The sequence below is a fragment of the Corvus brachyrhynchos genome, unplaced genomic scaffold (genome assembly GCF_000691975.1).
Source record: "Corvus brachyrhynchos isolate BGI_N302 unplaced genomic scaffold, ASM69197v1 scaffold10, whole genome shotgun sequence".
Lineage (NCBI taxonomy): Eukaryota > Metazoa > Chordata > Aves > Passeriformes > Corvidae > Corvus > Corvus brachyrhynchos.
Genome location: NW_008236180.1, coordinates 10,558,256 through 10,568,271, shown reverse-complemented (window position 1 = coordinate 10,568,271; position 10,016 = coordinate 10,558,256). Strand labels below are relative to the sequence as shown.

Genomic DNA, 10,016 nt, shown 5'->3' with positions numbered 1-10,016 from the left:
GCCCCCGCGCGGGCAGCTGCGGAGAGCCTGCCAGGTGGCGCTGGGTGAGTCGGCCCGGTCCGGCCCGGCCCGCACAGGGTACAGGGGGCGCGGCGGTGGAAGGGGCCCAGCCCCCCGGGACACGTCCCCTCCGCCTCCGGCAGGGTGCGGGAGAGCCCCGCGCCCCCAGCTGCTCTCGGGACTTTGGAGCGGAGGGAACGTTCTTCCTCCAGTACAGGACGTGCAAATACGAGGGGAAAACCCCCAAATATCTGTTTTATTAAGTTCTGATCTCGGTATGAAACAGGAGGAATTTGGACTTGCCACTTCGGTTTTCAGAAAATTAATTGCTTTTTTTAGACTAGGAAACAAGACTTTTTAAGGCCCTCGATTTACGGAGTCCCAGAGCTTCTCGGGATGATAAATCTGACCTCTAATCTCTAAGTCGTGGTCGGACTGGCTGAGGACTGTTAGCAGTGTGGCCAAGTACATGTAATGTCTGTGATGTTTTCAGACCTGAAAGCGGTTTTTGTGAAGTTGGTGGACTGGTTCTGAAATCTGCAAGTACAAGCTTATGTAAAGGTCTCTGTGTTAAGAGTTCTGACAACATATGGTGTGTCACAAAGAGGGTAAAGATAAACTGGGTAGAACAGTAGAGCTCTGCAGCTGGAGTTCTCTGTGGCCCTTTCTTAATTTGCAAAAGTGACACCTCTCTTTCAGTTTCGGTTGCTTCACATCAATATTTTCCTTTGAATTGGGAACATTTAATGTATCCAGGACAGAAGAAAAGACAGGCTGAGTGTGTAAGGACGCTGGACAGGTGCAAGTTCTGTCCCAGGCAGAGTGAGAGCAAGCTTAAAGAAATGCTGTCCTTTTTATCTTCCTCCCTGCAATATTTGCTGCCAGGAGATCTGTAGGAGCTACCAGTAGTGACAGTATATCCAGAGAAAGGTAAGCAGATAGGAGGGTATTTTAATTATTATTTAAAGTTGGCATTGTGAGCCAAAGAATAGCAGATGTGCCCCAGCAGTTAGAGACTGCTTTTCCTAATTAATTCCTTTTCCTGATCTCTTCCCCAACTGCCCCCACATGCACCAAACCCATTTACAGGACTGAGAACCTGTTTTGCTGCTATGTAAATATATTTGTAGGTAGAGAAAGGGAACTTCCTTGTAAGATGCCTAGTGAAGGTCTGTGTTTGCTAATGCATCGCAGATGATTTTGGGAGGAGTGTTGTGCAGTTGCCACCCGTTGGCACCTGCCTTTCGGACTATGACTATTCCATGCCTGCGTGTTTTGAGGTACAGTATGTTTGAGGGGAGCTGATGGTTGTGATGGTGGACATTTTTTCCCTCATCTTGCCTCGAAAAAGAGTCCATGGGCTTTCCTGGACTAAAGCAGAAGTCAGCATAAAGAGATAACCTTCTGTTGACCCAACTGTTAGGGGCCTGGATGACTGACTGTGTGAGAGGATCTCTGTTACATTTGGCGAATATTATTTGAGCATTGTAGGTTGCCAACAGGAATGCAGTTTCTTTTATTCCATTTTGGTTAAGCCTTTTTTTTTTTTTTTTTTTTATAACTCAAGTGAAAAAACCAGGTTTATTTCCATATACTTAATTTTAATTAAGCTTATACTTTATATTAACTATGACAGTTCCAAAAGTGTCAACTTAATTTTCAAGCTCTATGCAATAGTATATATGTGAGGAAATGAGGGAAGAATGTTGCTGGCAGTCTGAAGAATTCAGGCCAAACTTCATAACCTACACAAACTGTCATGGATGAAAGAAGCTTCGATGTTGTGAATAATAATAAAAAGTCCAGTTAACACTGAGTAAAAATAATTCAGTTTGAAAGAAATGTAGTTACTTTATGAAAATGGTCATTGTGTCAGCTGTTGTCTGCTGCACTTTTCTCCAAGTCATACTTTGAATAATCCATTTCTACCACTTCCTAAATCCCTTTTGCTGTGCAGTCTTCTCTATGCAATGGTGTTTTTATTGGAGCCTTGAAGCATTGCACCAGTTATAAACCAGGCAACGCAGGCACAGAGCATGTGTGCATGGTATCTGCTCCTGGGACAAGGGAAGTCTCAGATGAATTTTTTTTTCCAAATAGAGAGAAACTGGTGTATTCTACAGCTGCCTAATAAAAATGAACCTATTTTTATGGCTTCTGCTGTGGTGTTACTGCAGTAGTGTTTCTCTTACTTACCTATGCTTTACATTTGTTGTTTGGTGAGAGAGAAAGAAGTTTCTAACTGTGGGAATGATGCTCTTGTTTTCTTATGTGAGTTCTGTATAGGTTTGTACATGTAACTCATGTGAATTTAGGTAAATCACTACTGAATGTTGCTGTCTCTCTTGTGTAGGAAATATGGTATTCTTTCATTCTAATTTTAATCTGCTTTAATTGTTCTAAATTGAAACTCTTCTTACCCTTTTTTCCCTGTAATTCAGTCCTTTCACTGGACTAATACTGATCAGTTTTGGACTGCAAAATACACATGACATTGTAGAAATCAGAAGTAACATAGGCTCAAGTAGGACACAAACACAAGAAATATGTAAGAAAAGGATCAAAACCAGTTTGCAATGGTGTTTTTTGAGGTTTTGGGTTTTTTTTTCTTCTTTCCACCCCCTCCTTTGAAATATGCAGTGTTAATGTTAAGTAAGCAGAGTTTGAATAGATTCCTTCATTCGGTCTCTTGCTTCATCAGTAGGTGTAACGGTTGTCTCCTGTCTCCTGTACTTGTAGTGCCAGTAAACCCCAGGAGAGATTGGGAGAAATGGAGGGTTTTAAACAGAGAAGCTGTTCTGCTCTTCTTAAGAAAACTGTTTTAAAGAAAATTTGTTTTCAACAGACCATCGTATTGTATAAAAATAGTTATTTAATAAGCATTTACATGGAGCTCCAGGTACACATGATTCTTAGTAAATCTACTGAAATTATCTTGAAAAATTTGCAGTGGAACACTGATAGTCTGTATCACAGCAGTTCATATTAGAATAAAGCTAATTGTGCACCTCGGTCTCTCACATAAACTATTACTCCTGCCCTACTGCGGCTATTTTTAATGACATCCTGTGCAGCCAACCTGGTTCTGTGGCTTTCTTTGGTTGCCTGGGCAGCTCCACATACATATCTTCGAGCTTTGTAAACAACACAATTTGTTTAGTTAGCTTGTTAACAAGTTAAAATCTTTTCAACCGTGCCTTCACTTAGGAATCTGGTTGTGTGTTTAAGAAGTCTCTGTGTATAAATGACAAATGTCCAAAATAAGTTGTGTTTCCTAGTTTGGCCTCTTGGCCAGTGTGTTCAGAGAATGGTGGGGCAAAGAGGAGACTCCGGCTTCCCCAGGCAGCCTTTTCTGAAGGGCTATGTAGGACAGATGTGATCAGTACTTGCGGGGTGTTGGGGTTTGGATGAAGTTGAAGGCAGGTTGCATGTTGGGCAATGCGGTCGGCTTTACTGGGCTGGGGGAGGGAAGCTTTGGCTGCTCCTCTGTGTGTTTGTGTTGGCACTGCTGCCTGCTGCTCGGACGGGCTATGGAAGGGCATGGCCTGTGTCCTTGTGCCAGCACAAGCCATTTTCTGCACAGGAGCTTGCTTGCTGCCACTGGCACAAACCTGACTCTACGGCCACAGAGCAGGCATCGAATTGCAGGCAGACAACAAATGTCCTCTCTTTTAATGTGTAGTTTTCAATGCAAGCGAACTGAACCCATCCATCTGCTATAGAAAGGCAGCTACTCAGTGTGGGTTTGCATCCTGCTTTTATGGCCAGAAGCTCTGGAAGAAATTGCTGCAAGGCCATTCGTGTTCCAGTTCTGTTGCTTGCTAGGAATGCTGCAGGACTTTCATTGGGTGGGCAGCACAGGGGTTGAAGATGTTTCTGACTGAAGGAGATCCCATGAGAGTGACAGGGAGCTCTGGTACCTAAAGCACCAACTGAGGGATCAGCACTGTGCTGGGGTGACCAGATGTTGACCAAAATTCAGACAGTGTTCTGGAGCTATGGAATGGAGTTGAGCTGTGCCCCTTACTCCTGTGACTGGAGAAAAACAGTACCAGTGGCAGGCGATTTCTGGAAGCTGGCAGTGCCTGGTTAGGGCTTAGCAAGCTGTTCCTGGCAGCAGTCTTTAATTAGGCAACTATTTCTGTTTCACTCACTTGTGATGGTCAGACCACCAAATGAGTACTTCAAACGTGGAGGTTTTCAAACTATTTTGATGCAATCAGTAGCAGAGGTATGCCTGTAGCTTCCTTTTGTCCTTTCATTTATTCTTTTCTGCCAGCATTATCTATTAAAATACTGTTGTGGTGAAGATGTTTTTATATGGCTTTAGAAAAGCTTTTATTATAATAAAAGTGGGGAACTTGGTCAGGCCTTGGTTAGACTTTTTTTATTGTTGTTGTTTTATAGAGTACTTCTGAGAGTTGAACTGTTGTTGCTCTAATATGGGATGTTATTCTTCCATTATTTTTCCAGTGCAAGATCTAAGACAAGTATCAGTAAAGATGGGCATGATCATGTCCCCTTAGAGCCATAATCTTCGTGAAGTTTCAATTCAAGATCTTTTTTACTCTGCAAAACAAACAGTATGGGGGGAAAATGATCTCCTTGGAAGAAAGAAGAACTTAGTGGAGCTTTTGTGTTAGAAAAATTTCTTCATTAAGAAAAAGCTCTGTATACCTTAGTTCTACAGGGTGTCTGAAATACAGCATTAATTGTGTTTTTTCTGGTCCTGGCATCCTGCTGTACTTGGGATTCTAGCTATAGCTAAAATATGCCTTTCTCTGCCAAGACCTGGAGGCAGGACTAAGCGTTCTGAAGGTATAAAGCTACCCAGAAGACTCAGTGTTTTAAGCAGCCGGTTCCTGCATGCCTAGGGAATATGCTGTGCTAAGAACATGGCAGACAAAAACAGGAGCACAATACACTGGTGGGTTTGTTAGCATACGTTGTTCTCAGTAGCTCTTTGGATCACAGTATAGTGTTAAAGATGGGGAAGGCAATTAAACCTAAAGGCCTGAATTCAAATTATGCTGAACTGAATTTCTGACTAGTCACCTTGTTGGTAGGCCAGCTGGATCCTGGAATGAAAAACACAGTGGTTCAGGAAGTGGTGCTGTGCAAGATTTACGTTGTCTGTTTGGCACAGAAAACCTTGGTCATTTCTTACCAACAGCCTCCATTCTGTTGTCTCCTCTTCAGTTGAAGCCTGAAGTATCAGGGGATGGTGGTTCTGGGTTTGTGCTGTCACTGAGCTGCAAAGTTCCTTCTGATCCTGGAGCCCCAGGCCCCAGTGCTGAGCACTGGGCTTGGCTTCTGCAAGGTTGGCAAATGAAAACTGGTCTTTAAAGCTGCTGGATATGTTTGTTTGTGTGATGGGCTTGAGGAGACCTGGGAACACTGTGTGCCTGGGACTCTTCCATTTTTCTGATGTCTCTTTGGCTGACTCCGGGATGGATAACATTACTTCAGTTTGTGTAACATCATTGTGTGCCATGAGAACTAAGGGATGTCAGACTGATGCTCATTAATGAGCAGATATGGCAGAGAGAATGGGAGTCCTGGATGGAGCTTACCACTCACAGCTTATGGTTATACAGGTTTTCTCTATGTTTTGCTTCCATTTTCTCTATCCAGTGTGGGTAGTAATTTTACAAAATCAGTACACGCTGTGAGGATTAATTCCTGTGCCATTCACTGACAATCAGGCCTGTACAAAACACTGTAATCTGTGTTTGCTGCAGTCCTTGTTCCTTAGTGCGGTTTGTATATTGATTCTCCTGAGACAGAAGAAATTCCTGAGGTTCACAGGCAGCAGTGAAATCATCTGAACTGTGGACATCTGATCACAGACAATGGTGCCTCTCCAGAGTTGTGGAGAACAAGTATTGAATGAATTATCATTTTCTAATACGTGCAATTGAAACAAGATTTGTAAGCATGGTAATTTGCAGAGTCAGGGTAATTTGCAGCATGTGCTGTAGGGTGGGATGGAAGGTTCCACTGGTGTTACAGATGATGTAGCTGTGCAGCCTTACCGTGGGTGTTTGTTTAGATATGGATTTGTCAGTGTTCACAGTTGGTGCTTATGCTGGTCTGTATCGTGGTGATACCTTAGAAATCCTTGAAAAGCCTTACTAGGATCTTTGGGATCTGATGCTCTATACAAGAGAAATGAGAAAGGAACTTTCTTTCCTCATGTTTTTAGTTTTATGAAAAGCTCTTTAAAAGTGTAATTAAAAAAAAAATCTGCTGGCAAAAGGACAGAGTGCATTTTAAGATTTCCTATCTCCTGGGAGCTTGTCTGGCCAATTCCTGTTGTAAGGCTCAAGACAAGCAGGCTGGCTGGGACTGCAGGTGACGGGAAGGTCGGATGCGTTGAGCTCAGGGTTTATGCAGTAGCTCAAAGGCTTCTGCAGATCTGAGTGCTCTATGATGTGGACTTGCACTTAAATAAAAGTTGCATACTATGCCTGCGTGTTCTAAAGATACCTTTTGTTGAGAATGTTTGGAAAAAATGGCTTTTTAAATGTAAAATTGGAGAGATATACCTTTCCATAACTGGTAAAACTGATCTCTGAAGCTGAGGTGTTACAGGAATGGAGTAGCAAATACTGAAGTGCGAGACTTGATTTGAAACAACTTTTCTGTATTACTGTGTTATTGGTAATGATGACTAAGGCTTGATTTTTTTTCTCTCTTCCAGATGAAATAAAAAGTGAGCTGGAAAAGCAAAGGTAAATTCTTAATTACTCTAAATAGTGTATGAAAAGGACAAATGGAATATTTTGTGGAAGTGTAAGGGTGTATATACATTACAGCAGTGAGTTTGTGAATACCCGGTTACCCACCTTTCTGCCAAGAGCATGTGGCCTGGCCTGTGTGTTTCACTTACACAATGTTTGTGGCTGGGGGGACTCAAGCTTTTTGTGCGCGGGGTTAAAAAAAGCCATAACTGCCTCTGAATTTCATCAGGAAAAAATTGCAAAATTCCTAAAAGGTGCCAGTTTTTTGCTTCCTTTTACTGGACTCAATAGCCTGATAGGAAATCATGGGGAGCGGTACATACCCTCTGTTTGATAGCATGTGCTCTTTATTACCTAGATCAAGAACACCAATTTGAATATTACTTAAATAAAAATTTTAAAACGGTTTTCCAGCACTGTGCTATGATTAAAAATGAGTAGATGGGTCTCCAAATGTGTTTCTATTTGCTTAGTTTTCCTCTTATGGGCTCTGTTTAACCAGTTTTGAATAACATGGATAGATACATCAGTTGTGTAGGAATTTTCTAATATTTCAGATAGCGCGACAGTGTTGGAGTATAGTGAGGGAATAGTTAAGCTGAAGAAGGTATCAAAACGATCAGATAGAATATAAATGTAAAATGGGTTTTGTGTGATTTTAAAAGAAAATTTATCTTAGTTTAAGAAAGTATATGCAAGAAAGCTGCAGTACATTTGTAAGCAGCTATGCATTATTTAGCTTTAAATTTAGAAAAAGGAGAAAGTGTAGTTTGCTGCGATGTACGTGTTTAGAAAAATTAATAACTCTTCTTATCTGACCTAGAGAAGGCACTGCTGCTCCACCAAAAGCAAATTTCATTGAAGCAGATAAATATTTCCTTCCATTTGAGCTGGCCTGCCAGTCAAAGTCTCCACGCATCGTCAGTACTTCCCTGGATTGTTTACAGGTAAGTGTCCTGGTTAAGCCTGCTCAGAGTGAGATGGAGAAAGCTGCAGTTACCAAATCTGGTGTGCAGCTCCAGAGGTGAGGGGCAGCCCTGCCCTGCGCACGCCCTGGCCCTGCCTGGGCTCGCTGTGGGCTGGGCGCGTGGGCACAGGGAGGAGTGTGGCTGCACTTCTGTAGCAGCCTTTGCTGGGGCTCAGGGATCCTCACATCAGCCAGGAAAGGCGCTTCATCTGCGGTGCTCTACAAGGAGTGTTACCTTGGGGTTTCTTGTGGTGCTGATGTGATGGCAGAGGTCACACTCTGGAGTCTTTCTTTTTTTTTTTTCCCTCTTTCGATTCTTACAGAATTCTTGTACATCTTGGGCAGAACCCTTTGGTTTTGAATAGGTGTTACACAAAGGTATAACACAAGGACTGGTGTTAAAAAAAATTTCTCTGGTTATGGTATGAAGAAATGGTCTGGGTGGAAAAAGCTTTTGTGTAATACTGAAATCTGTTTTGTCCACATATGTGAGCAGTCAAAGTATTTGGTGGCCAGACTATGGATGGTGTTAAATTTTTGCATTAAAGCTGGTTAAGTGAGGTATGCTATCTAAACACCCCTTTTTATGCTGTGCTAAACTGTGTTTTTCTTAACAGTATATGGTCATCTAAGCTGCATTCTTTCTATCTAGAAACTCATTGCATATGGGCATATCACTGGCAACGCTCCAGACAGTGGAGCTCCTGGAAAACGACTGATTGACCGAATAGTCGAAACCATTTGCAATTGCTTTCAAGGTCCCCAAACAGATGAAGGAGTACAACTGCAGATAATTAAGGTATTCTATTTCATTTATTTTGGTGCAATATTAATTTGCTTTCTCTCTCTTTCATTTTGTAACTGAGAAAAAAAAAAAAAGCTAAATATTACTGAGGGCCCAGTTGCTCCATTTCTTACATTGTCCCATGTGTCACTGCATTCAGGAAGGCTGTCACCAGGGCAGAGGTGGTGAGGAAAATGTACTTCCTGTTGGGAAAGCAGAATGTAAGGGAATATTTTATAGATGTTTGTCCTTTCCAAGATGAGCCATCTTTCAGACAACTTCATGCTCCTCTTAGAGGCTTGCAGTGCCCACCTCCATCAGGCCAGGGAATTGCTTTCAGCCCTGATAGCAGCCCTGGAAAGGGGATGCAGTGCCGTGGAGTGCTGTCTGCTCCCCTGGACTTTTTTCCAGACAGCTGCCAGTGTATGTTCTCAGCAAGGCGTGGTAGTATCCATCAGTGGTGTGTGTTCTGGCTCTGAAATCTTCTTGGGCTACTGTAGCTGAGTTTGGAAGTTGGTGAACCTTCTAGTAATCCAGCTTGATGTTAGTGTGGGACAATTGTTTCTTGCATGGAAATGAAGCTATGGAATATAATAACTTTCATTTGGAGGTGCAGTATGTCCCGTAGTGGAAAATTAATTTTGATAAAACCCTCTAAGAACAGCTCAGAAGAGAACAGAGATATGGAAGTCCTTTTAAACTTTCTTTGATTTGAAATGTTGTTGCTTGTAAAGTCTTAAAAAAAGATACCTGTGTTTTGTAGCAAACCCACTGATTATTCTGGAAGACATGCATGAAGAAGAGCATGAAGAGCATTGCTGCCTACTTACTTAGATTTCATTTTTACCGTGTTACGGACTTTTCTAGGCTCTCCTCACTGCAGTAACATCTCCATATATAGAAATTCATGAAGGAACAATTCTTCAAACTGTTAGAACCTGCTACAACATCTATTTGGCCAGTAAAAATCTTATTAACCAGACAACTGCCAAAGCTACCCTGACACAGATGTTAAATGTCATTTTTACACGGATGGAAAATCAAGCTGTAAGTAACTATTCCTTTTTCAAATGTTTAGGCTTGCAAATGGCTGAAAACTTTTTTCATTACTGTTGCTTTTAATGAGTCTGTCATTGTAGTTTTATATCTGTTGATCTGTCATGTTAGAAAACCTGTCAAACCCTGCAGTGAAGGCATAGTGACTGATTTGAAAATAAAAGGTGTGGCTCACTGCTGATAACAAGGTTTCACACTGCAGCTTCTGCCAAATGGCACTGCATAAACACATGATGCTTTTCAAATAAACTTGAAGTGTATCTTTTAAATCTAATTGGCCAAGTGATTGTAGTTTCACTGTTTCTTGCTAACGTGAGAATTCACAAAGGAACAGCAGTCATCGTAGACAGAATTTCCCTTAGTGTATTTTGTGCTTAGATGAACCTTTTCATACGGATTTTTCAAGCTGCAGGAATCCAGAGAAGCAGAGCGAGCGCCGGCGCAGAAGCCGCAGTCCCCGGCAGTG

At 42.0% G+C, this 10,016-nt stretch overlaps 1 protein-coding gene across 1 annotated transcript in view; it reads left to right on the top strand.

The window, feature by feature from the left end:
- Position 1: 1 nt before the first annotated feature.
- LOC108447081 (brefeldin A-inhibited guanine nucleotide-exchange protein 2-like) overlaps positions 2-10,016 on the top strand; it is a gene marked incomplete at its 5' end in the record, with an annotated part of 10,324 nt that continues 309 nt past the window's right edge. The window contains 6 exons of the mRNA XM_017736015.1: positions 2-44; positions 6,704-6,734; positions 7,567-7,690; positions 8,363-8,509; positions 9,362-9,541; positions 9,957-10,013. Of these exons, the coding sequence (XP_017591504.1) occupies positions 2-44; positions 6,704-6,734; positions 7,567-7,690; positions 8,363-8,509; positions 9,362-9,541; positions 9,957-10,013 (582 nt within the window). The remainder of the gene's footprint in view (positions 45-6,703; positions 6,735-7,566; positions 7,691-8,362; positions 8,510-9,361; positions 9,542-9,956; positions 10,014-10,016) is intronic.